This window comes from Drosophila mauritiana, chromosome 3R, assembly GCF_004382145.1.
Source record: "Drosophila mauritiana strain mau12 chromosome 3R, ASM438214v1, whole genome shotgun sequence".
NCBI classification, from domain to species: domain Eukaryota; kingdom Metazoa; phylum Arthropoda; class Insecta; order Diptera; family Drosophilidae; genus Drosophila; species Drosophila mauritiana.
The window spans coordinates 27,899,496-27,927,042 of NC_046670.1; the positions used below are offsets into that span (position 1 = coordinate 27,899,496).

The following is a 27,547-nucleotide window of genomic DNA, read 5'->3' on the forward strand; positions in this document are numbered from 1 at the left end:
TATCTGATAAGCACGAAACACGAAAGCTATATATAGGTCAGAAAAAGATGGTAACCCTTTTAAATGGCGCCCACGCAGTTGGGCAATATTAAATTATGTTTCCCTTGCTGTTGGCGACAATTTTAATTTGCCTTTTTCCAATTAAAATATTAAAAAATACTTCCTTTGATGCGGGCAGCTCAATCCTTTTTGCTTCTCAAGTGTCCTTTACAATTAGGCCGAAAAGGCTTAGCGGCCCTAAAGTTCATAAGCCGATTTAAGCCGCGGCAGCTGTTGCCCATTTGTTTGGTAATAAATTTCGATTCAAACAAATGCCAAAACATTGAGAATCCGATGGTTGCTATTTGGTCCAGCGCATTCACATCTCAATTTTGTGAAATTACAGTCACTCGATTTCACTGGCACATTGTAGAGCATTTCGAGTGGGTCCTTCGCGGCCAGTTGGCTGCCATAAAACTAGCAACCGTAGTTTTGCGGTGGCATTAGTTTTTGGCAGTTTTAATTGGCCGGTCAGCGCCGTTGGCCACGTTTTCAGCTGCCCAGCGCTCAGCTGAAATGACATTTCGTTATTGTGCTGGCCATAATTACTCCGCAAATAACTCAGCCGTGAAGATTGTGTACGTAATATTCGGTTAGTTTGTAGATCGGCACGGGGAAAAACATTCATTCTGTATTGCACTGATTATTATTTCAAAACACACACTACTAACTTCAAAGCTTAAATTGAGTAAATCTCTTCATTTTAAGAGAACGTAACGATTCTGATTTATAAAAGTTATGTAGAACATACACTTTCCATCTATTGCTATCCAGAGTTCAGGTTTTCGATACAAACTCAGGCGGACGGAATGCCACACATGCGGCAAGTCGCGTGTTTTGTTGTGGCAAATGCTCTTGACAAATTTCCGCACATCTAACACATTTGTTATGAGCGTTTTGCACAACTTTCGACACACATGCATGCCACTGGCAGCAGAATCGGGCGCACTTGGCCCATTAGTCAGACCAAATGGAGCTGAAACATATGGTTCCACTAAATTCGTGGAGTAGTACTACGCACAGTTTATTTTCTGGCGGAATTAATGAACTCGTGATGTAGACATGTCTCACTTGGATTACGGCCAATTTCTCAATTCTGATGAGCAACTGGCGAAAAACTGGAAGAATGCGGAGCTCCTTTGTCTTCGCCTGCATCGCTTCGCCATTTGCATGTCTGGCTGCAATTTGCCAGCGAAATGCGGTATGTGAATGCGATAAATATTTGATAAACAACATTTGTGCAGCTTTGCGGTTCAGTGACTCTCCAGGGCGTCGCAAATTGCGGCAAATTTCTCGCATTTATTTTCCATTTCGTGGGCTGCCCCCTTAGCGCCGCATTAAAAAACTTTCATAATCATAACTCTGTCTTGGATCTCGTGCCATTGTTGCCGGCGAAGCTCCTGTGACTCGAGGACCCTGCTGTTCGCTGCTCTTCAGCCGGCGATAAGGAGAATAGAAAATCAATACATATTTATGGGTTCATGTGGTGGGTGCACGTACGGAATATCAGCCGCACATACGGGAGTGCTGCGTCCAAAGGAATGGCTTTCATAGAAACTCCGGTCCGACTCCGGCCGGCTGCCCATTTGCACGTTTCGAATCGTAAAATACTTTTCCGTACGCCCTCAGAAATGCGCAAAGGAAAATAATTTTTAATAGTGCCACATGTCCTGGCCTATCCTCGTGGGTGTGTTCCCTTCGTGTGTGCAAAAAACTGGGGCTGCAAACAGGTTAACGTTGAAAAGTTCGCTTCTAATAAGTTAAAGAGTTTGCTGGCCAAAAGTACTAGGTTATTGGACCTCAGGGTTGATATGGTTGTATATATTTACTTTAACTTTTCTCTACTGAGCATGATTTTCAAATGTCGTCCTTCAATATTGATGTTCATTATTCATCGCCTAATCGAGGGAAAAATCATTTAAAGTTCTCTATTGACAATCCTCTTAGCTCCTTCCTTTTGATGAAGCTGTTGGCTAGGAAAACTGCATTATTTAGCAACAATTAGTTTACCTTCGCAGAACAGGTAACACGGTGCGGTTCCTGTTCAAACAGCTTAGTTGCATGCTACACTTGGTCGCTATTGGTGGTAATCGGCTTAGGAGCTTTCTTTCGAGAGTGCACATTGCGGCAGAAAATTGATTTCGAATCTTTCCGCAATTGCCAGCGAGCAGACAGACAATGGCATTAAGCACAACTAATTTAAAATGTAGTTCAAGAGTTTGAGGAGCAACTTTAAGAGGTCAAAAGGCTGGCGGGATTGCAATCAGGCGTGCCTCCCAATTCATTTCATTCCACTTGACGTCATTTAATTTAGTTTCGAATGGCTGCTGCTGGGATGAAAGCAAACATTCCTCGGAAAAAATGAAGGATTTCGTCACTAACCAGGTGCTCAGCCTCAGTCGGCAGACATTTTGCAACAAAGTGAAGTTTACTACTGACTCGAGTAGACTTATTGGCAACTGGCGAGTGCTGCTGTAAAAGCGTAAAATGAAATCCCGGCTCCGCTTTCACTTTCACTGTCTCTGCATTCGAATGCAGGCGAGTCCTCAAAGCTTTCACTTCCTGTTTGATTGCAATTGATATACGTTCTCTGTTGTTTGTGCGAATATATAGAGAGTGGAAATTTCGAAATTGAAATAGGTCCTTTCCGCCGAAAAATCGATTGATTTCCATTCTCCCCTCTGCGCTTTCTTGTTTTGCAAACTTTGAAAGTTATTTGCTTACTTGATGCTGAAAGAGAATATCAGTTGACTGATGCTTTATATATAAAGTCCATAGCCGCTTTTTAACCTTTTATTCCAATTTTATCCTTAGTTGTTGCATAAAAGAGTCTATGTGCTTAGATGGGGATTTCAGTCGATATCTCTTTAATTGGCCAATAACTGCTGAATATGTGGCACCACAATATAGTTACGAAAGTAATCGGCTTAAGAGCCCCCACTGCGAAACGCAGTTTAGTGCATTAAAAGTACTTGCAATGCACTACTGTCTAATCCAGATTACGACGACAGCCAATGGCTTTAAGCTCAAGTATTTTAAAACGGAATTGTGAGCTCAAAAAGGGGGTCTTCGTGCCCAGATTCCAGCTGGAGTTAAATGGGAAAACTGTTGAGGTTGAAGCAGCTGTAGTGGCAAATACCAATCGAGCATGGCTTCAAATCAAGTTCATTTCGTTCCACATGACATGACAGCATGGCAATGGAATCAAAGTGCACACTTGTAGACACAGAAGCCTCGGGCTTGCTTAAATTTTTATGGCCTCAACACTTACCAGGTGCACAGCTTTTCTTGCCAGCTACTGGATGTTCAGTAGCAGGGAAATCCACTGCTGGAAGCTCGAGCATCAAGAATATTGAGAATGAATGGAAGATGGGTTACCACCACTCCCTTTATTGCAGACAAACTTCTCCGTCTAATTGAAAGCAAAAAGGAATATATATTGTTAGTACATACATTTGAAAATTTAAAATGCAATATTTATTAAATTGACTCTTTTGAAAGCATTGTCTTAGAATTTATTAGAATTTGTTTCATTTTAAATTAGGGACCTATACATAATGGCAATCAATTAGCATAAATATTAGATTATCAATACATTGGTCGTGGACCTTTGTTCGTCGGGGAATACGTATTTTAGTATATCTACTGATGCGATCTGCTGTTGTAGTTCGTGGATGAGGTGGTCATCGACTGGAGCTCAGTGGTGCGCTTTTGGACGTCCAGCTCCATCTTGGTGGGGCAAATCAGACCCACCCACAGCCGACGGTTCGTGGAGTCCAAGAGGACAAAGTAAATGAACATCACAAATCCCTGCATAGTGGCCGTGATGCAGAAGAGATATGAAAAGGCCACACCTGCCTGCATGAAGGCGAATATTCCAAAGATCCAGGTGAGTCCCAGCAAAAAGAAGAGCATTATGGAGAGTCGGATCTGCTTAACCACCATTTTCTTTTCGTTTTTATGGATGCTCTGGCTCAAGGAGTGCGAGATGCTGTAGAAGACATACACGAATATCACCAAGTTGGACACAGTAATCAAGGTCACAGGGAGCACCACCCCAAAAATGAGACCATAGCCCGATGGATAGCAGATGCCAGTGTCCGTGGAAAGTTGGGCAGCCGAGGGGACGTACGAATCGGGATCTATTAGGGCCACCAGCAGGGTGGGCACCAAGGGCAGTAGCCAGGCCACAATGGCGGCCTTCAGGATATAGCGAGGTGGTCTCTCGATTCCGATAACTGTGACGTAACGCTGGAACTGCAGGAAGGCGATGATCAGCATCCAACTGAAGAGGACCAGAATGGAGTACTGCATGGCAGCGCCCAGCGCCACGCAGCGAACTGTGTTTCCATTCACAACGAGCGCTTCGGATACATCATCTGTATTGAGAAACACGAAGAGCACCATCTGGAGGCACATAGCCAGGGAAAGGTGCAGTAAGACCTTCGTGGAGGCCTGACTGCGCCAGCTTTTGAAGAGTGCGGCAGTGAGGAATATTCCCAGTATACCCAGAAGGGAAAGACTGCAGCCCACTATCGAGATAATGTCCAGCACTTTCTCATTAATGGGAGTAATTAGAACCTCCTCACCAAGGTCGTTGGCTCGATAGCTTCCACCCACCAGGAATGCAAACTGTGTGAGGTGGTTAGTGTGGCACTCGATGATGGCATCCTTCAAGGGGTCCGAACTGCTTGCAGTGCTTACTCCCTCGTTTGACCAGGTCTCATAGTTCCAATATCCGCATCCACTTCCAAATCGAAAGGCCTTTGAATCCGGATTGCGCAGATTTTCATTCCGCAGAAGAAAGGGCAGTGGCAGCGAAAGATAATTGCCTATTAAATGGAATGGGTATTCAAATTAATTCGAGTATTCAAAAACAAATGTTCATGCCTTTTTTACTTCTCAGTCCTGGTATTGAAATGGAGATTACTTTGCTGCGAGGCTTGCGAGTGCGTTGCAGTGAGGTTTCCACGAACAGAGCATCGTGGGCGTAGACCTTAAAGATGAGATAGGTTGCTCCCCTGCTATTCACTTGCCGCCAGAGATTCTCCGGCAAAAATGTAGCTGTCTCCAGATTGGATTCCTCCTTGACCTTAGCCAAGTCATCGGAGAATCGGATGAAGCGGTACCAGAAGCCACTGCCGGAAGTTCTTCGCTGGTCACCTGGCGCAGAGAATATAGCTATTCCAGTTATGCGATCGCATTCGGGGTTGGCGAAGAACACGCTGATATTGCCGGTAATCAGGGCTTGGACACCGATATCTGAGAAGTTGTAGGTTTCCACTCCAGTAGTGGCCGTTTCTGCCTCGTCACTGGTCGGCTTGGCCACCACCTTGCCGCATCTGTCCTTGGGAACCAGTTGCTCGGGAAGGGCATCCATGTAGCTCTCGAACTGGCTGAGCAGGGAGTTGGTGGCGTTGAGCTGGGCGGATAATCTGAGAACCTGACTGTCGCAGGACATAATCTCCTTGCAGACACTGACCAAGTCCACACTGACCGTAGCATCCTTTTCCTGCTGCATCAGGGTGCCGAACATTTGTCCGGTCATGTGGACATCGGCGGGTAGAAGAGTCCTATCCCTCTGCCGGAACATGTTCCTCATGATGCCAGTCATCTCACGGCGCCCCTGGGAGTCATTGGTGCGCCTCCTGCCCTCGAGAACATCGTCATGCAGGCTGTTCAAGTCGCCACTGATCGTGCGCTCCCTGAATCGCCTCAAGCACACCACGGGATCCCAGTGCTCGGTGGACTCCCAGTGGGCTCGGTTGACCTGCACTCTGCACTCCCTGGTGACCGGCATTCCGTTTCGCAGAAGGCAAACATCGTGCAGGGTGGCACGTTCGCCGATTCTAGCCCGTTTCCACTTGTTCTGGTGAGGTGTTTGATCGTGGTTACGCGTTATGTAGTCGTGCTGAAACTCCTCCGGCTCGCAGAACATGGACGTACAGTAAACCAGATTTGTTTGCGTAGGTTCATCCGAAGAATTACGTTCCTCTCCATCACAAGACGCAAACGTTCCGTTTCTCAAGCACATTTGATTTTCCTTTGGGCAGGCGGAATAAATCGGCGAAACCAAGGCCAAGACCACAAAGAGCCCTACACACCAGTTGAAATTCATGGCGATGAATCAGGTGGCACAGCTGTTTGCAGTTCTCCGAAACTGTTTACAAATTCTTTGGCAGATAGTGCTTTTCACGTCCGACGTTCTTGAAATATCGCGGCATACTGAGCTGTCTGGCGATCGATTAGATTTCTGTAGACCCCTTCACTGTGTTTGCTATCAGTTGCCACCACGAGCGCTAATCGACCCCCGTTTTTTGTATATCTACACACTACTCACGAAAAGACCTCAAGTCTGCGGCATTTGATACAATTTACATTGTGATTAACACGACCTCGGCAATTGAAGACAAATCCGACGGACCCCTTTGAGGCACGGAAGTATCACCAAACTTGTGACGTCGTGTTTATTTGAGCAAATAGCGATTTCACGCCTTTTTACCGGTCTTGGTACTTAAAACGCTCTGGCTGATTCATTTTTTACGCGCTTGAATTGCCAGATAAGAAGTTGTTACCGGGAAACACGGCTGTACATGGGCTATTTATACATCAATGATTATCGCAAAATTTATTAAATACATAAATTTTAATAACTTTAAAAACGAGTTTCAGAATGAGGGTCAGTCCTACAATATTTCAGTTGCATCCGTTCAAGAGAGCTTTGTTTGATCAATTTAATGCTATGGCTTCTAAAAAATGTAAAAGCAAATACCTTTACATTAATAAGTATTTACGCAATTCACTCGAGTTGAACAGATCCTTTGGCCTTGAAAAAAATCATAAAATGCAAAGCACTTCACCTTGGTTGCATAAAGTGCCATTTTCATTTTGACAGGTTACACGTTTCCAAAGACTCAGCCTTCGATTAAAATCCACCTGTACAGACTTCATTGTAAGCCAGTTTTTGGGCCAAAAAGTAATTTTTACAGCCGACTTCGCCGCACGTAGACTGCGTGTGCTAGCGAGAAATTGTTGGCTTGTTGACACGTTTTCAATTATCAGTCAAATGCCGCTGACGAATTCAAATAAGAGCACTAGGCCCACTCGCTTGCAGGCAGCCAATAATCCACCTCCATTGGCAGCAAAAATTGATTGGCCTGCATGCGTTCAATCAAATGTGTCACATCTTGACATGTTCACTTTTCCTTTATTGCCACGAGGCTATTGGGATTGGGATCCGAATATGACAAACCTGCAGCTGCGGAGCGGTTGAATGTGGCACTTGGAAAATATGGGTGCCCCTCGATGTCGAATTTGGACTTTAATTTAGTAAGCTTCAAAAATCGAGCTCATAAACTTTTTCCTGATTTTCCTTCCCTTTCCCAGCCAAGAAACTGTAAAGTAGGATATAAATATTTCGACTTTTCTGATTACTCTTCAACAAAGCCAAAGCAAGTATTTGGCCAAGTGTGGTGGGCCATGATATTTGGATTGTCCTATCCCTATTTTATGTCTAACCGAAAATCCAATTAGTGGTGTGGCCGACAAAAGCATAACGAACCCTTGGATCTGAGCCAGCAAGTAAACTTCCTCGTGGGCAACAAGTGACTGGCAGTGGCGGAAAGCAGGGTTTTGCCATTTCGCCTTGGCCAAGTTAAGTCAACGATGCAGCAGCAGCCAGGAAATCATTCAACATTCAACAAAACTGCCAGCTCTGCGGTGGTGTGACCGCCAACGACGGCAATACATTTTCCAGGGCCATTTTTTGCATTAGCTGAGCTGCACTAACAAGTGTTGTTGGTGTCGGCGGAAAAGGTTGTGGTTAAGAGGGAAAACAAGATTAAGGTTGGACTTCGAGGCTTTCTCCTTTCCAGACCCAAAAGGTCTTTTTCAGCCGATAGGCAATGAGCCGTGGCTACATTAGTCGCCAACGCACTTTTAAGGTAACGAAAAGTCGGAAAATCTGAGTGGAATAAGGCAAGATGAAAACGGAAAATAGCATATGCAGATGCGCTTAAGGCCGCTACAGATGGCGCCCATTAAGCTCATTATGAGATGCCATTCTTCATTTCTTTTCTTGGGGAAACAATTTGGCCGGGAAACAAAGACGTGGCGCCACAGAAACCACATGTGAGCAAGTCCTTCATCCTTCCAACATTTTGGGCCATGTCAATTGCAGCCAGAAGAAATTCATTTTGGCTTGCGGGCAAAGTTAAATTGAATTTTTTCACCAGAACTCGTTCGGTTCACTTTACTTACCCTCGAATCGGCTCAGACAACAGGTTGCGGGATTTAATGAAATTAGGAACTGACGAAGGCAACGTAGCCATCCTCTAAATAAATACTCCGAAAAGTACAGGGGGCCTTTAGTTGCAACAAAAAAGAGAACACTGCAAGTGGAGCTAAAAATATTTAAAAATGAGCTACACAAGACGATACAGCAAGTATTTAATCCTTAATAATAGGCATTTTACATACATTAAGTATATAACTTATTTACGGAAGCACACCCTGTTTGCATCTGCCGGATTATGTACACACTTTTCAGCTGCCTTCATTTTGCACAATTGCCCGGGCAACAAATATATGCTCGTGCATTCTGATTCAGCGTGAACTTTGACACGGCACATGTGGCCCAGGATTTCGCCATCATCCGCCCGACCTTTCCGGATTTGTGTGTTTTATGCCAACTTCGAGCAATTTAATTTAATTACAACGTCTGGTGGCGCTGCTGCCGCTCCGGCATCATCTAATTTCATTTGGAGCCGGAGACCGGGCAACAGTTGCCCCATAAACACTGCCACACGATGCCGTGTTTTTGGCCTGAGGTCCTTGCCGGGATTGGCTGCAATCCCTACAGCATTTGCATAAGCCTTGATTAAATTCGGCTCTGACTTTTGCAACTTATTCACAGGCATCGATTGGAAATCCAGCAGTCAGAACCGGAAATTGTCAAGGAAATGAAATGGGCTGCAAGCCTGGCCATTTAATTAAATACCAAATGGCAATACATAGAGTGTTTGGCTTGGGTTCGTTCCTATATCACGCGGCAAAAAGTTTCCAATTACGAATTCGTTGGCCGAGTTGTTTACTACATCCGCATCGAGTGAAAACTTTGCGATGGGTAAAAGTTTGAGCGACCAGAGAGCGAGTGCTTCTAATGAAAAACCACTTAGACGGAGACAAAGAAGTCCACTTAGGCTGCAGGACATGTATCCTGTCCCGGTGCCCCTCCACAAGTCAGCTTTATGCTGCTGGGGAAAACTTTCTGCCGCTGCACATGCAGTTTGTAGCGTGCCTAACGACGGGAAAATAGCCAAGGACATGTCCTCAGAGAACATCACGTCCAGGGATTCCCAATTTAATGTGCCTACTTACAGAAATAACAAGCCTGCAGCTACACAAATGTCGGCCAAACAAGTTAAATAACTCAGATTCACTGGGCTGACTGTGTACTTACCACATTTTATTACTCTACGTGGGCCTGCTCTTAAAGCTGGCGCGCATAACATATGGCCGGCAACATGTCGTATGCGTAATGCGACTTTTGTTGTGCTTATTAAACAATTAAGCGGTCATTTTTATTGTATCACTGGACAAATTGGGTTGCAATTACATTCCATTTGACCTTGAATGATTTTAATATATATTTAATTCGATTCCCATCCGCCGCATCCGTTGCCATCAGTAAAACAAACATCAAAAGAGAGGAAAAGGCCCACGGCAAAATGGAAAAATGTGGCATAAAGCTCGGGCTTAATTGCCGGAAAAAAGGGTTAATTGCTCGCGTATTTGGTTTGTGCATGCCAGGAAACACCAAGAGCCCTCTGAGCGAACATAAAAAGTTTCGTTAATGGAAAACGGCGGAACAGCATGTCAGGGGACTCGCTCTAGATACAAACCCAAAACAATTGGAAATTTCAATATTTCCGCCGAGCAAACTCGAAAATTAATTCAGACAGCTCCCCGGGAGCACTTTAAGCCGGAGCTGCCTTCAAAATGCTGCCTCATAACATTAGCAATAGCCCCTGCCTCAAATTTGAGTGCCTGCAGCGGACTTTACAAGCGCTTGATGCATTTTTTATGTTGCCAGCATTACTGGGCACTCTTCGTGGCCACGAGTGCACTGAGCGAAAATATCATAATATATGATGTAAATACGTATAAGAGTGTGACTAAAAAGATTTGTCCTATAAAGATACGAATGCATTGATAAGCATTACTGAAGGGATTGTTTGTTTGACTCGTACGCCTGTCACACCCCTCAACTTTAATTGTCTAGTTAGTCCCTTTAAGTCAAGCTAGTCCATACAGTACCACTCCGTCTAGCGAACATTTTTCGCCGTGCTCGTGTATGTGCACAACTTTTATCACTTGTTTGCTTTGCATTTTACGAGCATTTAAATACAATGAGTGCCAAGCGGACAGCTGTTGCATGTGCTTGTTTTCTTTTCGAGGGCGGAGGACGCAGTGCAGCATCACGTTTCTCTGGCAGGAGGACGAGGGGGCAAAGCGGACAAGCTGTAATTTGCCATTTTCCGGCATGAAGCTGGCTAATTAGAGGGACAGGACGCAGGACGAGGTCCGATTCCAGCCGAATTCGGAACAAGTGTGATTAAATTCAACTACGCACAAAGTAATGCATCGAACGTTCTTCTAGGCTAGGCTTAAAGCTCATTTCGCCAAAGTGCTCGCTTTTATGGCGCATTCAAGTCCACTATTGTTCAGTGCTAAAAAGCAGCTCATGAATGCCGAGCAGCAAACTGGCAACTATTACTTAATAAAGTGAAATATGGGAAATTTATAACCAGACACACACACACAGATACACACCCCGAGTTCGCAGTTCAAAATGGCAGGAACGGGTGGGTCACGAACATGCTAAACTTTCCATATTTGAGCTTCAGAACGGAATTTATGCGCTTTCCGTGCTGCGGATGGGAAAACCCGCCCACTAGTCCACTAGCCCACTCTCCAGATAGTTATGCAGTCAGTTTTGATTACTGTTCGGCAAACACAATAGATTAAATAAAAGCGCAAATAAATTGCGTTCGAACGATGGTAAAATATTGTACATAAATATGAGAATTTATTGTGAGGTGGGGGAGTTGCATTTGTATAGATCAAAAATTATACAATGATGGGGTTATTTACGTAAAAGAGATTCAGCCTCAGGCAAAACAACCAATGACTATTTCATGGCAGCTCCTTTTTTCTGATATAATTAGAGTCAGTTGACACAATCAATTTAAGTCGGTTTAAATGAAAATAAATATTTACTCGCATAATAGCTATAATTTAGTTTCAAATGATAGAATATAATAATTTCAGATTTAAATAGCATATTTGCTTATTCATTTGCTAATTAGTACAACAAACCTTACTTTGCGGTTAATCAAAGCAGGAATATATCAGGGTATGACATTAATTAGGTGCAAAGCTTCTATAACGTTTCTACGCCGAAATAAATCAAACATTTAAATTGGGTTAGGACTAGATGAAGCAGAATTTTCAAGCGAAACCCAAAGCCAAAATACGTATAGACAAACAACCAGACCCACACGAATTTCTCCGACTAGATATTTGTGCTGATTCCGTTGGGCTGGGCGAAACGAAATGCTAATGGCAGCCAGACAAACACACGGACTGAAAGACACTTTCCCGTGACAGGTAGCACTTTCGGAATGTCAACCCTTTTTATGCATACTTTCAAATTTAACAGCACTTGCCTCATTAATTTCTGAGCACTTTTACGCCCTTTGACTTTGCCACATGACAATGACGATGGCAAAGCGAATCTGCTGGATGGCCTGGTGTGGCAGTGGCATGAGTAAAAGCCAGAAAATCGCAAAATACTTTGGCTTAACCCATTCATGCCAGCCCCACTGACTGTCCTGCACAGCTTAACTCTCGAGTCGACTCGACTCAATTCCAGTTTTGTTTACTCTTTTTTCGGCAACTTAATTTGCTCGCATTACGTATACGACATGCAAGCCGGGCTATGTGGAAACTTTTTGTTTCTGCCGGACCAAAAGCCAAGAAAAACTAGGGAGAACAAGTGTTTCGACCGAAGGCTACCCTCTCTGTTGGTTAGTGGTTGCTAGCAAATTCTTTACTCGCATTTTATTTGCTTCTCAAGCAAACAAATGATTGCTTCGAAAATATTACAAATTATTTCTTGAACTAATTGCCCCCATGCCATAATGAAAACATCTAGATTTCATTATAGTTCTACTCTATATACCCCAAAAACCTTGACTGCATAACAAGAGCATCTGTTTTGCCAGGCTGCAATCGAATATTTTGCTGTGGTCTGGGTTTGAGAAGTGCTCGTATTTGGCATTCTGTGGAAATTCATTTTGGTTCAGTTGTTTGCCCATTTAACTGCAAGCCACGGCATGTAAATATTGATTTTTTTCCTCCTGTCCGCAGCGAAAAGCCAGTATCGAAATGAAAACTTGTTTGAACGATTTGAGGCTTGGACATGAGTGGTGCCAGTTTGACAGACTGAAGGAATCGAAGGCAGAAATTAGAGGCACATATAAATCTAGCCGCTCAGCAGTGCGAAAACCATAACCCAGACCAACAGTCGAGTCAAAAGCCAAATGGGATTTGCTGGAACTGTGCATTGTAAAACCAATTCGTTTCCATTTGTCCTCGGCGTCACTTGCACTCTACACAACCGCATACTCGCACAATGCAATTGAACTCTGCCCCTTAACCTCCACTTCCGTTTCCGGTCGCCCAAGGAGAAGGATCCGCCCTGATCCTGCTGCTGACAATGCGAGTGACAGTAGGAATGCAAACACAATACACAATATGGAATACGCAGCACAAAAGGATAAAGGCAGAATGCAGAATGCGCACTACGCACACAATACAGGTGGTCTACGGTGGTTAAGGTTGTGATTGAAAAGGGATAAAAGAGTAACAGTGGGGAAAGGGGTACGAATATTCTGTTCAAATTAATACAGCTTTTCAAAATCGATTGCAAGTATTAAGGTTTCCCATTTTTCCCATATTTTTTTTCCCAAAAAAATATAGCTTTTTTCTAATTGAAAGGCTACTATTATTCCCCACTGTGCCAAATTAGAAGTAAGAAATCGCAGGCGGAAGCGCTCCACACTTAACATGATTGCACTCGACTCAAAGGCTGAGCTGGGATTTGCGGATTCTCCGTGTGGCGAACCATTGGGGCAACTTCGGGCTTTGGGCATTTCAATTTTGGATAGAGGCACTGCTCCGCCGGGCTTAATGGCCCGATTAACACTTTATGACGTACTCGGGACTCCCTGCGACATTAAAGGCTGCTTATTTATATACTCGAACATTTATATTCGTGCATTTATGTCGAGTGCAAAGGGGAGCTATTTTTGTACAGGACATTTTGCAGGAATTGCCGTTGGTCACGACAGCCCCCACATTTTGTTGTCGTCTGGCTGTTTGGTCAATACTCAATTATGGCACCCCAGTGGGCTCCGGCTCCATATGCTGCAGCTGGCAAAACAGGTCGAAAACAAATTGAAGGTGCAGAGGTTAAACTGCGAATCTGTCACCTGCGAGCTGACACCCGCGAACTTTACCGAACCGTATTGTGGGGCAAATGAAATGGAAAGCATTTAATGTGGCGTGAAAAAGCTGAGAGCGCCAAATGAATGGAATTCCAATGAATGAAGCGCCGATTTGAAGATTTCAACTTTGACAGCGCCCACAGAACGCCTGAATAATTCACAAAACGGCCACAATTTTCTTTTCAGCGTCAGGGAAAATTGACTTTTAATTTTCCACGCCAGCTTGGGCAAAATGGAGTATTTCATTTATAAATCAACAAACTGTTGGTCATCAAACAGCCAGCATTTCAATTAATATGCAAATGTACACAAGGATAATTAACCAGACTGATGTTTCCGAACGGCGAGCCTCTCAGCCTTTCGCTGCTCTGCTGTTGATGTTCAGCCATCAACCTCCAATCGCAATTCACATCCCGAAAGGACCCGCATTTGCAAAGTCATTACCTTGGCGTCGCTGACAGGACACATTCCTCGAATTCCCGCTTGGCCGTTGGGCCCCAATAAAACTGACTCGTTGCCGAACTGATGACATTTCAATAAAGAGATCCAGACCCCAAACAACATTGATTAACAAGCTGTGGGCTCGTTGGTAACGCAAATGGATTAGTGACAGAGATGGCCAGTAACTAGGAAGGTAAATCGAGACTCGCATCATATTTTGCATTTTCAGGTTTCCATTTACCGATAGGTAACAACCATCTAATTGCTACGAGATATTGGTATGTTAAATGAAACTATTGCGTTGCCAAGAAGAGAAACGTAAAACTGGGCTAACTAGTTGGTTTAACGCATAATTTCAATTATCCTACTCACGCGTATTGTTAAAACTTCTAAAGGATACATTTGTACTCATGTCTATAGTAATTGGCATCCAGTCCAACCCACCTGCAGAATTTGTTTGGAAAAGCGAGTGCATTGAGTAAACACAATGAGAGGGCTGCCAGTGCAGTGATAGCAACCCATCATAGCCGAATTCCCGCCGAGAACAATGCTCCCCAATTAGGCAAATGGCAAAGTTGATTAAGTCAGCCGCCGTGCTGGGAAATTGCAGGGCCGCCCCTTATCCACATGGCCATCAAATAAAGGACCCAGCAATTTTCATTTATTGCACACAATTTCAATTATATCGAGTGCTGTCCGGGCCAAATCGAAGCCGTGACAAATGCCTATTGCGGGATGGATTTGCACGGCCCCTGCCGCAAATGGAAGTCATTTATCAAAAACAAAGGCGCTGACTCGGCAGCCATCACCTGGAGATAAGACGAGAGCCCGGAAAGCCCACCCAAGGACCTTTTGTTTGATTCGATGTTGCCATTTGGGGTTGGCTGTGCCGGGTGGTGGTGGCTCCTCTTGTTGCTGACAACCGGAGATAAATACGCACATATGATACAGGTCATTTTACTGTCGTCCGTTTTCGTTTTCGGCGCGGATGGAAGTCCTGGCGAATCCTGGCAGGGAAATCAGTGTGCTGTGCATATTTAATGGCGTATGCAAATGCAGAGGGTCCGAAATGGCTCAAAGGCTTGTATGTTTACGAGTCCAACAATGCCACGAAAACATATTTAACTCGCTCGCATTGTGTCTCGTATCTTCGGTTATCCGCCATTTGTAAGTCATGCCGAATGTCACAGGAAGACCCCAACAAACCACTTGGCCCCAGATCCCTGCTCCAGCCGCCTTAAAGACCCCAATCCGCATTAGACTGCGCAGCTGTCCTAAATCAAATGGCCCATATTTTTGCCTGTCATCCGATAGGATGTCTTATCGATGGGTCTTTTCTGACCTAGCTTACCTAAAAGAAATGCCACAATAAAGCCCATTCATCTCTCTCCTCAATCGCTGAAATGGCGATTAGGGCACTTTAAATAATACATACAAAACATTTGGGTACAGGTATATAAGCTATACAATGATAGAAATGGATTATTGTAGGTTCTGCCGAAATGTCTCATAGTTCGATGATTAAACTCATTAACTGCCGACGATATTAATTTGCGCACTTTACAACAAATTTACCTAGTGGTAATCAACCAAATTTCTTGTGTTTTTCGGGCTCGTGTTTTGATGAACGGCAGGTGTGAAACATTTCATTGCCCAAAAATAACGACCTCTGTGAATTTTCACCGCCCCCAGCGGTCGGATATTTATTGTCTAAACGAATCTGCCGGAGTGCTTCGAAATTAATGGCCGTGGCAACTTGAAAGCAGTAAAGGGACCAAAGGGAGGGCTTTAAAGCCAAGTTACCTGGCCCTCGGCTCATTGGAGCGTTCTTATCGATTGGGTTCGCGCCTTAATTATGAGTAGGGCGAAGGAGATTGGAGCTGCCCATGCTTTTTCACTGATTGCACAACCGATGCTGATTGATGGCCCCTTGTCAGTTAGATTAATCGACCGGCCCTGGCCGAGCGAAAAACTCAAAGTGCACTAAAAGCGGATCCTAGGTGCACGGGCACTACATGGAAATCGCATTTGCTTCTTTTATGGCCAGAGTTAATTTGGGCTCTGCGAACCCAACTTTTGGGGTGTCTGGTTTAAAGCCTCAAAAAAGCTGAAGGCCGGGCATTAATATTAAATGTGCGCTCGAAGGCTTGGAGTTTGGGCTAGAAGAGCTCAAATCATGCGCAACTTGAAACAAATCGTTGAGCATTCCGTTGGAGCCAAGGTCCCGACCCGAGACTTGGCAATATATGTAAGCCAAGTCAAGCCAAAGACTGGCAACAAGTTAGCAAACATACAACAATGTCTTGGATGTGTGCATTAAAAGTCAATGACTCGGCAAATGAATTGCAGGCCCAGGCAAATTAAATTAGCGTAGCGACTTGATGTCCTTGTGGGTGACCCTAAGTCGAAATTGTTCTTATTGAAGGATTCAGCGATCCCGAAGTGCGGCTGTCCACTTTATGAGTCGCCGGCATGGACGAATGTAGCATTAAATATTTAAGTTACCTGGCGTAAAATGCCCCAAATGGTAATCAATAATTTGCGAGGCCGGACTTAATTAGTCAAGTCCAAGGAGTAGTGTGGGATCTTGGTCCTTGGTCAGCTGCCAACTTTATGTTGGTTGGAAATAATTAAAGTTAATTGAGTATAAAAAGTCAGCGGAAATTGGATAGGCCTGCACAAGTTCCATTAAATCTTTGGCTGAAATTCCACGCGGTGTGTTGTGGGAAATTAAAATGCTCAGCCAGTTTCGATTTCACAGCCCAGCATCTGACATAATTGCACTGCCAGCAAGTTGTCCTCTAAGCCAGCTTTAATATGTTGGCGAATGACATAAAGAGACTGGGCTAAGAGAGCGCTGAAGAGAGCGGTCCTGCGCAGCTGTGCGCAGATCCTGTTGCTGCTATGCCCCGCCTGCCACGGCTTACGTTGCGTATACGCAACGATGCGTTACTCACAAGCCACGTAGTCCCAAGGAGAGACTAGCTGGACACAAAGAAGGACGAAGGACTGCCAACAGTTGGCGGCATCCAACGCACTCGAACGGTATTCAAGCGGAAGTGCGACTTACAAACAGCCAAAATCCACAGTCTTTTTTTGGCATTTTTGGGCGTACATAATGCATATTTATATATATAGGGATAACCCCTGGGCGCATTGTTCTCTAGGCATTATGGAACGTGTCTGGGCATCTCTTGAGTTTTGCTGTTCTTCTAGGGACGAAAGGTGTTTTTGGAAGCACTATAAAGGCGCTCGCAAATTCAAATCCATAAAAGTGTCATTAGGGTGGCGCATAAAACACAAAAGGTGCGCTGCGAAATTAATTAAAAAGGCAAACTCAAGACCGGAATTAATGGCGCATAAGATTTATGCAAACAGGCCGAAATAGGCTGCCTTTTGGAAATATCCTGGCTGAAATCTATTTGCCTTAAAAGTGTTTCAATTCATTTGGCAGCAATGGCTGAGTTACTGCTCCGCCACTTCACAGGTTGAATTAATTCGCTATATAAATAGTTGTCTTTTCCCCTGTCGCTCTTTGCCCAGGATCAGAATATTAAATTTGTTTTTGTGATGGGACGAAAAGGTCAGCGCGTTTAATTTTGCACGCAAAAATTAGCAAAAATAGAACTTAAATATTTATACAGCCCAGAACACGTGGGCGCATTCAAATTAGGTTGTCATGGGGTAACAAAGGAGTAATGTCCTCGAGAAACTCGTGTAAACGGAATGGACACTAATGCCAGCCTTTGTTTACGTTTTGAGCTTTGTTTGCCCCATAAAACAGCAGCCCCAACGAATGTCAGATTGTCCAAATGAAGTTATTTGAGTGTGTGTTCGGCAAACGCACTCACACTCACACAGATACTCACACATACTCACAGAATTGTGGGCAATTAAGCGATGCGCTTAAGCCTGATGAGGTTTTCAGCGCGAGATAAATATCAGAGGAGTAGAAGAAAGCAGCACGACCACATTTGTCAGTCAAGCCGAATTAATGATACACGGAAAGAAAATGTTTGATTGTTTACCATTCGTCTTCCAGCCTTTTGGATTTTGATTAACCAAATTCAGTGGCATTAAAAAAAATTTTAATAAATTGGAAATTTATATAAGTCAAAAGTTCAGTTAGTTTCTGAAAAGCTCTTTCCCCAAATTGAATATTTCTTTCGCTCAGTGCAGAGGGATATCCACACATATGTTTTGTGGTCCTGTCGAGAGTAATAATTACGTAGGCACATTACGGTTATTTGCTGAAGTAGGCGCAAGTATGCGATTAATTTGATTACACTCCGATGAATAGATAGGCTGTGTATTTGAGGGGATTTGGCTGAGTAGATGGCCCAACTCTTTTTGGGAATCCTGTCTGAGTAAGGGGTTATATGCCACCGGTTGCATTGAACCCTTGCCAATTCCGTGGAAGAAAGAAAGCTGGCAAACACTTGGACACAAGGGGTGCCATTTCATTAGAAGTTAAACATAAATTAGCTTTTAAGTCGCTGTTAGTTGTATTTGTCTGCTGTCTGTTGCTTTGTTTAAAGTTCATAAAGCGTGAAATGCTAACAAGTTAATTGAAATTCCTGCAGCGTTTCACGTGCGATTGTTTGCTCTCACAGGACACAACAAGAAAATGAAAACTCGCCTCGAAGGAAAGCATTTCTTTCTTTTTGCAGCTGGCTTGACTTTTCCTCTCTGGACTCCTTCTTTTTTCCCTTGGCTGAGCAAACACTTAGCCGGTGTGAAAAAATGTAGACAAGTGTAAATTTATATTCCCTTCTGCGGAAAAGGGGCCACTTAGAGCTACTCGCCGGAAAATGCGAGAGTACGGTGTATAACTTTGACGTGAGCCATAAAGGAATTTAAATATTTCTGCAGCAGAAAAGCTATTTGCATTGTTTATCCAGCGTGACTTCAAGCAGACAAGGTATCTGCTATTCAGTTTTCCAGGCGTGCTGAAAGTCGTAGAAACTACCAAGTTTATTGCACATGAGCGCTCAACTTTTGCGAAGGAAAACACAGAAGCTCCCTGGCAATCTAAAGTCCAAATGTAGCGTCTACAGTACCTAAGCTGCAACTATTCCCCTCCATTTTCAGTTTTACTGGCCTGCGATTTGCATATTTCACATAATGTGTATATAAATAAACCGTATGGTCGCTAAAAACCACACCGCATCAAAATGGCCCCCGGGAATTGCGTCAAAATGAGACTGTGTTGCCGCATTTTCATACAACTCCATCGAGATTGGCTTATCTGCACACTGAACCAAAAAATATGCAACAAAGTGTGTTTATTTAGTTCGGTTCTGATTTAGCCACTGCCATAAAACAACTGCATGTTATAAATAATTCAGGCGTGAAATGCGGCATATAAAAAGATAAAGCTCTCATGATTCTACTGTCTGTACCCATACTTTTCTACTTTTAAGTGGTCGAAGTTTTTTGAATACTTTTGAATATATGAGGTTTGGCTGGCTGGAAACAATTGAGTTTTAATTGTAACATTTTGTTGTAGTAAAATGTAACAGATAATCAAACATAATATAAACGTTTTTTCGAAAGTAACTAATGACTTAAATATTTTCGCCTTACGACCCGCTTCTTCAAAATGTTATACCTTTCGATTAGGCGGTGGATCTCGTTTTTTTCTAAAATATGAAAGACAGTGGTGTCACAGAAACGCTGTATGGAAGCAATTTCCAGGTTTGCGGGGGTCAAGCTACCTCTGTCCAAGGTCATGCCCATGACCTTGATGGCTACGTCCTTGGCTTCCTCGAGCGAAGGACATACGTAACCCTTGCTGAATAGTTCATTCTGAAGCATTTCCAAGGCTGCCCCTGACTTGCGGCCAATGCAGGTGGCCTTCCAGCCACTGTAGTTTCCACTCGGATCGGACTGATACAGCTGGAACCCGAAGCGGCGATCCCAGCCCATGTAGATAAGGGATACCCCGAACGGTCGCTTGCCACCATATTGCGTATACGCCTGTTTGATGTCACACAGGCTCCTGACCAACTGCTCGCAAGGAATCATCTCACCGAAGTTGACAAGATATTGTTGGGTGCTCAATCGCAGTTGGGCAACCAGCACGTTACCATCCGCCGTGTTGCCCGTGGCGCAACAGGCCATGTCCTCGTTCAACCACGAGATTCTTGGCACAGGAATACTGGTGTCCATGAGCTTGTCAACGCTTCGTTCAGTGGCCAACAGCACTCCGTTCTTGGCCAGGATGCCCACGCATGTGCCCGACTGCGAAGCGGCCTCCATCGCATACTCCACCTGGTAGAGGCGGCCCTCCGGTGAAAAGATCGTGGTGCGGGAATCGTACAGACGCGCCATCGTTTGGTAAAATATAAAAATATACAGCAGAATACTTGAAACTTGGATATGGATTGATAGCTACAAAATATGTGGGGCAAACGAGAAGTTTCCACGTACTAGATTAGCAGGAATTCTAGATCTCATGGCCAATACAAAAAATACAAACGTTTTTCAAATTCAAAATTGTTTACTTTGTTAAATGTAGTAGCGTTCTTTCTTTTTGAGATTGCTCTATTTTTTCATATATTTTTTCAAAAGTAAATGCATTTTTGTAAGTAAAACGTACAAAATGCTGCAAAAAATAAAAAATTTTCACCTACTTTTCCATTCCCTTTAAGCATCATTTATTCTCATTTCCCGCAGCGAAAATTGTATGTGGCTTTGGGGATTATTGCACAAAGCGCATAAACTTATTAAATATGCAAAATGCCTCTTATTTTTCCTGTGGTAAATGGAAAGGCTCGGCTGTCACTCGCAAATTTGAGGCACAGCTCTGCGTTATGATAAATGATTTGCCAGCGGGGAGTTGTCGAGCGGTCCAGGAGGTATAAATTATGAACGGGGCCAAAGGTCAAAGGTAAACCAATGCCTCTGGGCCGCAGACGCTACTCCATTAATGTCGAACTTTAGCCCACGGAGAGCTCTGTCACTTTTCCAATTGACTGCAGTCGGCAAACTATCTTAATTAGTTTCGCGCTGGCCAATAAGTTCATTCAACATCTGGATTGCCCCAACTAAAATACTGAGGAGAGAAGCCGAAAAGGATGTCGTGCCAGTGCAGTATAAAATCGATGATCCATATTACGATCCCGATTGGTGATTAGGTAATGGTAATGGGTCTGTCTGGACTCTCCGCACCCAAAAGGCTGGAATGATGCCACTCCCTGGAAAACGGGCAAAAGTGGGTCTTAAGTGGAGTGCGCCAAGTCGATTGGAAAGCAATTCGCTTGCCCTTGCCATGCATAAAATATGAGGCAACCGGGGCCATAACTCAATTTGCTGCTACATGCATCCCCTTGCCATGTCCCGAGTCCTGGCAGCATCATCAAATCGAAATCGGTATCGGAATAAAAATAAAATGCCTGTCTGCAATTTGGTTTGGTTCAAAAGCCCATCAAACTCATTACGTAGCATTCATGCCTGACCATTTCGGCCACGTTTCCATGTTTTGTGAGCCGCCTTCTTTGTTTATTTTTTGACAGACGAATCCCCAAACGTGGAGCGTATGTGACAGAGGATTTAGCACTCAGCGCCAGCTGGACTCAAATCAGCAGAAAAATGAGGAGAAGAGCTGGTGGTTATGGCTGATTATGATGCGCCCCTTGTAGAACTCATACGGCATATGAAATATGAAAGAGTGCGAAGAGCTGAGCCGGAAACGACCCTCATCAATATGGATTTGGCGACGGACATGTGGGCCACGTTCGCGTTGAGTGTCAGTCCGAGTTGAGTCGAGTTTGTTAAATTAATTGCATAAATAATTTACATAGTAATTACATAGTAAAATACAGTCCTGCGGGAAAGAGGTATGCAGACACCCCTCCGTTTGCATATAAATCAAAATGCTAATGCAATCGAGTCGATATTTGCATTTTACGTAATCTTGCAAATCCGTAATTACGTAATGCAGCCACAAGCTGATTGCCAGTCGCAGTCGTTGAGCTTTAATTGCGTTTCCGTTTCCGTTTCGCTGACTCATCGAATATTAACCCCAACCTTTTGGCGCAAGAACTAAAATTGCACCCACTTCCGGAAGCCGAAGCCACAAACGATGTATATTGGATGAAAAGGGAAAAGGTCTAATTTAATTTAACATTTAACTAATAGCTTTGTACCTTAATTTATGGTGATTGTAAACAGTTTAACTAGCATAATCGATCAATAGAAAAACACATCAGCGACTGCTCCTATTCTGCTCTGCTGATTAACATTTAACAATCAATCGAGTAGTCATAAAAGTGTTCAAAGATCATTTACCAGGTTGCGAGGTATATATATGTTAATCTGCTCAATAGATTGATCATCGGCCATTTCAACATCTCAATCGATCACAGGCAGGTCGAACAACTATTGCACGACCACAATTTAATGGCTTAGCATATGAATCGCATTATGGTTTCTTTTGTGGCTGTCTGTCCATCTTGGGATCAAAAACCATGTTAGAGAATCACTCTCTAGACGTATCAAATGGCAAGACAAACGATCGACGCGCTTTTAATGCGCATTGTTGGCACAAAGAGGCGTCGATTAAAAATCAATATAAATACATCGATTGCTATTATGAACGCACTACAAAGGAAGCTCACTTAATATATCTTTATAGAAACTTGTATGCAAATTACTAGGTGAAGAGCCGAGCCCATGTAAACTGAGCACTCATAAAGTTGATTTATGCAGCCGAATCAAGACGAATTTGCATAATTATAATGGCGTGAACAGCCAAAGAGTCGCCCCAAAGTCTAAGCCCGAAAACGAGACCCACAAATCTATCACTTGGATCTCCTTGGTGGTCAACAAAAAATGGCAAAGATCGCGATGGTATCTCCCAGGGGCTTGGACCCTCGTTTGTCCAGATCTGACGGCACCTCGTGATCGATCCAACTGGACTGCCAAATGCATAAATCACGTGCCAGTGCCGAAAAAACAGAATCAGATTTTATACAAATCAGAGAATGGAGAACGGAGAACGGAGAATGTCTGCGACTGGCTTCGCTGACTAGTTGGTAGAAATTATGTAAATGCATGAGACTAGACCCTGAACTTGAAGCGAGTCGCCGGAGCAGAAGCTCGGACCGCTTCAGTTTGCTGCTGAGTTAACTGGAGATCGGTCGAAAATTTAGAGTGGGAACTGCCCCTCGAAAACAAAGTGTTGGATACGAATTTACGGACCATGTACAGGACTTTTGTTTGGGTAAGCTTACAGCCGAAAGGAAATTGAGATGGATACAAATGCTATTCATATATTGAACTAGTTCGAATTAGTTTCATATTTTCCAATGTGTTTCTTGCGAGATTCATAAAAAATGTACGAGTTTCTAATCCGTTTGCTATTCAACTATTTATAGAAAATAGTTTTTAGTGACTTTTAAAAAATAATAATAAATGTTCGATCCCATTCAAACTGAACTCAACTGTCTTTTTGAAAATTTTGCAACTAATTTATTTAACTTTTAAGATAAGGCTGCGTGTTTATTCAAAACCAAGGTTGGCGCTTAAAAGCATTAACGTTTTAAAAGGTTAGACATTCGGACGCAGTTATCGTGCTTATTTAAATATATTATTAATTGAGTGTAATTTGTCTTGCAGCTGTTAACCCTAATGGCAGTGGCAAGTGCCGCCACCTCTGGTCGGGACTACCTGCCACGCCCCCCCGCCAGAGCCTATGTCTACGGCACGCCCCCGCCCAGCACGATGGCTCAGTTGCGACGGATAATTCAAGGTCACCTGGAGCGCTTCCAGCAGGCGGAGCAGGCCCACTTCTCCCGCCGCGCCAATGTGCAGCTGGGGAAATCGGAAGTGCCGGCGGAGAAAAAACCGCTAGCGATGCAACTGTGGGTGGTTCGCACGCCCGCCATTTCCGGCGCGGCCTCGGATAACGTCCTCGATTACGCCCTGCCGCCCAACACGCCCACTCCGAAGGACTACGCGCACAAGTTCCTGCCCGAGGGCAAGGATGTGGTACCCGGAAGCTCTTACATACCGCTGCGGTTGCTGGTGATAAAGCGCTGAGGCTGATATATGAATCTTGGGCGGCGGCTTGCCTTTTGTTGTTCGAAAACAAGTTCCGGCGGAATGCCGATACCCGATACTTAATGCCCAACCAGTAGTTGGCTAATTGGCTTTAAGCTTACTGGTTCCTAGCGCTAGTCTAGCAATAGTTTAGTTGTTTACGTTAAGGCCCAAGTTCGCTAATCTAAATTAAGCCACCACATCCCGGGGTCCGTGACTAAGACTTCCGACCTTATCGCATCCAATAAATCCGAAACTAAGACTCAGCCACATGCCGTCGTAATCTATGAAATACATTCACCAAAAACTAAGTTGTCATCTCATTTACATAAATTAGAAGTCATAAATTTGAAGTGAGCGGGGAACTACTTGGCTCGAAACGGTTGAAAGCTGTATTCAAAACCGGTTAACGTTTATCTGGCAGCTGTAATCAAAAGCTTAAAGCTTCGCTTGTTGGGTTTAGTCTTTGAGTAAGTTTGGAAAGTAATACTAAAAGCTTGGTTTTGCCTATACTAAAGCTCACTGACAGATATTATTTATTCAGAAGTAAAATGGCAAAACTTGGAAGTTCTTTGGTAATGTAATGAACCCCAATATTTACGTTCGGGTTTTATTTGAAAAGTCTGATGAATCATTATCGGATGACTGGCCCCTAATTTACTTTTCATGTTCTACGCAAGGGGTATGATAAGCGGTTGACATGGATACCAAGATTAGAGATTGCAGATTGTATAATCAGCCAGCAAACATTATGGTGCATTGCATACATGTTATGTTATGAGTGAAAGTTATTCTCAACTAACTTTTTGTATTGCTGTACAGGAAAATGAATCAGATTATCCACAATAATTTACAAGTAAATTTATAGGTACTATGTAGAATTTATTTACATTTTGTTTTCCTAACATAAACTTAATATTACGTAGGCTTATGTACTTAAATACTAGTACTGTTTGTTGATGAATGGCTTAGGCCTTGCAAAATAGAGTCAGTGGGCATTTGTATAGTTTCCTGATTTCTCTTCTTGCTCGAATTGCAACAGAGACCCAACCAGGCCCGCTGGTTTTCTTTGTTAAATACTATGAAGTAAAGGAATAAAACGAATCCCTGTAAAGTGGCTGTCAGGCAGAACAAATAGGCGAAGATCCTTCCGAAATCGAAGTATGTACACAGTCCAAAAATCCAAGTTATTCCCAAAAGAAAGAAGAGTAGCACGAACAGGCCCAGTTGCTTGAAGATTAGGTCACGTTTGAACAGGGCTGTATAGACACTCCAGGAGATGTATCCCACCAATATTGCATTGGCCACCGTGATAACACCAATAGGCAGTATGACTCCCAGACTTAAGCCATAGCCAGAAGGATAGCAGAGGATGGGATAGTCCATTGAGGAATTATTGGGCCTGTAGGAACCGGGTTCCAGAAAAACCACCAACAAGGTGGGTATAAGTGGCAATGACCAGGCCGCCACAGCCGACATTAGTATGTAATGTCGTGGGTGATTAACTCCAATGACCCTCACATATCTTTGATACTGCAGAAATCCAATGATAAACATCCAGCTGAAGACAACCAGGAGTAGATATTGCATCACTGCTCCCACCAGGGTACACCGTTCCGACTCAGATTGTTCCAGCTGCTCCAGCAAATGGCTTTGACTCAGGATCAGGAAGAAGAGCAACTGCAGACCCAGGGCAGCACAAAGATTCAGCAATATCTTCGTGGAGGCTAGGGTCCGGAAGCTCTTAAAAACGGCTGCAGTTATAAAGATCATAAGGAGGCCCAGCAGAGAAAGGGTCAAGCCCACATTGGTGATTACATCCAAGGAGTGATCATCATCTTCATTGGTGTCCACACCTGCCTGCATTTTGCTGACTCCCAGTAGAAATGTAAACTGGGTCAGATGATCCGCATGGCAGAGGATCACTGGGTGCGATGAGGCTTCCAAGCTGCCAACACCGCAAGTGGATATTCCATCGCTAAGCCAGGTCTCATAGTTCCAGTAACCACATCCTCCTTCAAATTGAGTTTCATTCGCTTTTGCATTGCGCAGGAAAAATGGCAACTTTCCAGGTAGCTTGTTATCTTAAGAAAAGATTTTTGAATTACAACATAAATGCCATAATTTTACCCCAAAACACACTCACCATTCAATCCTGGTATAGTTATGGATATAACATTACTAGTTGGCCGTCGTTTGACTTCCTCTTCCGTCTCCACAAAGAGTGCATCTCGAGTATAGACTTTAAAAACTAAGTAAGAGGCTCCCTTCTTCTTCAGTTGACTCCATAGTTTTTCGGGAATAAAGACCGCACTTTCTAGATTCTCCATGGACCTTATATCTTCCTCATTATCCGATAGGTGAAGCATTTCAAAATGCGACGTATTGCCACCAGAGAAGTTCACTATCCCACTCACATTTCTCACTTCTGGATCCACGAAGAATACTCTGAGTTCGCTCGTCTTTAGAACAATAACACCCATGTCAAAAAAGGGATGGAATGTGAACTCAGTGCTGTTTGCAAAAATAGTGCTGTTTAACTTTAAAATTGTTGGACTGAGCTCATCCAAATAATCCTCGAAGTTGCTAAGGAGGGCATTTGTTGCATTAGCGTCAGCTGAAACACGAAGGGTTTCATTGTCTGTAGTCATCACTTTTTGGCATATCTTCATCAAGTCCCCTACGACTGCAGCATTTCTTTCCGGTTTTTTGACCAGGGAATCGAATATCTCCGAAATACTGAAGACATCGGCGGCGGCCAGTTTCTCCTGAGTCTGAGTCAGGAGGTTACTCAGTTGGCTAATCATATCCGGAGGGCTCTTCACAGCGAGAAGGTTTATACTTGAGCTGAGTTCCGGTGCCGACCTACAGGTCACGTGATCCAAGCTCTGCCAAACTCTATTCCCATTGCGAATTTGGCACCTCCGTCGGATGGGTATTCCCCTTTCGTTCAGGCATAGATCCCTTAGATTGGCCTTTTGCCCAACTCTCGTTTTCTCCACGCGATTGATTCGCTTCTCCTTGCCCTCCTCCGTTTCGTATTCCAGTTCAAAGTCCTCGGCCTTGCAGAATCCTCGGTTGCAGTCCTTGTAGGGATTGTGCGACAGCTGACCATCTGCGTCCACGCAGAGGAGGAAGCGCAAGTTCTTCAGGTGGCAGTAGTCCAGACACCGGGCCACATTCGGCTGATCCAGGCCGTACGGGGGGGGATTCGTACCTCCAGATACGAGTATTATATAGCCAGCAATCCACCAGAGAAACAGCAGCATACTGCTATCTATTTTTACCCAATTCAAGCGCAGGCTGCGATGTCGCACTCCCGAAGCTCCGCGATCGACTGACGAGGCGGAGATAAAATGCGAGTGGCGATAAAACGAGTTTTCCTCTCCCCATCCCTGTAAATAGGGCCTGCAAGAATTGCCACTTTCCTCGCTGTTCTAGCTGGGTATTTG

General features: G+C 43.9%; 4 protein-coding genes across 4 annotated transcripts; 1 reads left to right on the top strand and 3 right to left on the bottom strand.

Annotated features, from left to right (window-relative positions):
- Window positions 1-3,555: 3,555 nt before the first annotated feature.
- Window positions 3,556-6,250, bottom strand: LOC117145653 (adhesion G-protein coupled receptor G7). Its single transcript, XM_033311383.1, has 2 exons — window positions 4,939-6,250; window positions 3,556-4,871 (listed from the first exon to the last, which is right to left on the bottom strand). The coding sequence occupies exons 1-2, from the start codon at window positions 6,155-6,157 to the stop codon at window positions 3,682-3,684; spliced, it is 2,409 nt and encodes an 802-aa protein (XP_033167274.1). The 5' UTR covers window positions 6,158-6,250; the 3' UTR covers window positions 3,556-3,681.
- A 13,276-nt stretch (window positions 6,251-19,526) lies between these two features.
- Window positions 19,527-20,481, bottom strand: LOC117143933 (proteasome subunit alpha type-4-like). Its single transcript, XM_033308850.1, has one exon. It carries the CDS (start codon window positions 20,382-20,384, stop codon window positions 19,611-19,613), a length of 774 nt encoding a protein of 257 aa, XP_033164741.1. The 5' UTR covers window positions 20,385-20,481; the 3' UTR covers window positions 19,527-19,610.
- A 2,709-nt stretch (window positions 20,482-23,190) lies between these two features.
- Window positions 23,191-24,342, top strand: LOC117144647. Its single transcript, XM_033309945.1, has 2 exons — window positions 23,191-23,277; window positions 23,673-24,342. The coding sequence occupies exons 1-2, from the start codon at window positions 23,257-23,259 to the stop codon at window positions 24,093-24,095; spliced, it is 444 nt and encodes a 147-aa protein (XP_033165836.1). The 5' UTR covers window positions 23,191-23,256; the 3' UTR covers window positions 24,096-24,342.
- Window positions 24,343-24,997: 655 nt separating this feature from the next.
- Window positions 24,998-27,420, bottom strand: LOC117145460 (adhesion G-protein coupled receptor G2). Its single transcript, XM_033311131.1, has 2 exons — window positions 26,242-27,420; window positions 24,998-26,179 (listed from the first exon to the last, which is right to left on the bottom strand). Exons 1-2 carry the CDS (start codon window positions 27,362-27,364, stop codon window positions 25,032-25,034), a joined length of 2,271 nt encoding a protein of 756 aa, XP_033167022.1. The 5' UTR covers window positions 27,365-27,420; the 3' UTR covers window positions 24,998-25,031.
- Window positions 27,421-27,547: the final 127 nt, after the last annotated feature.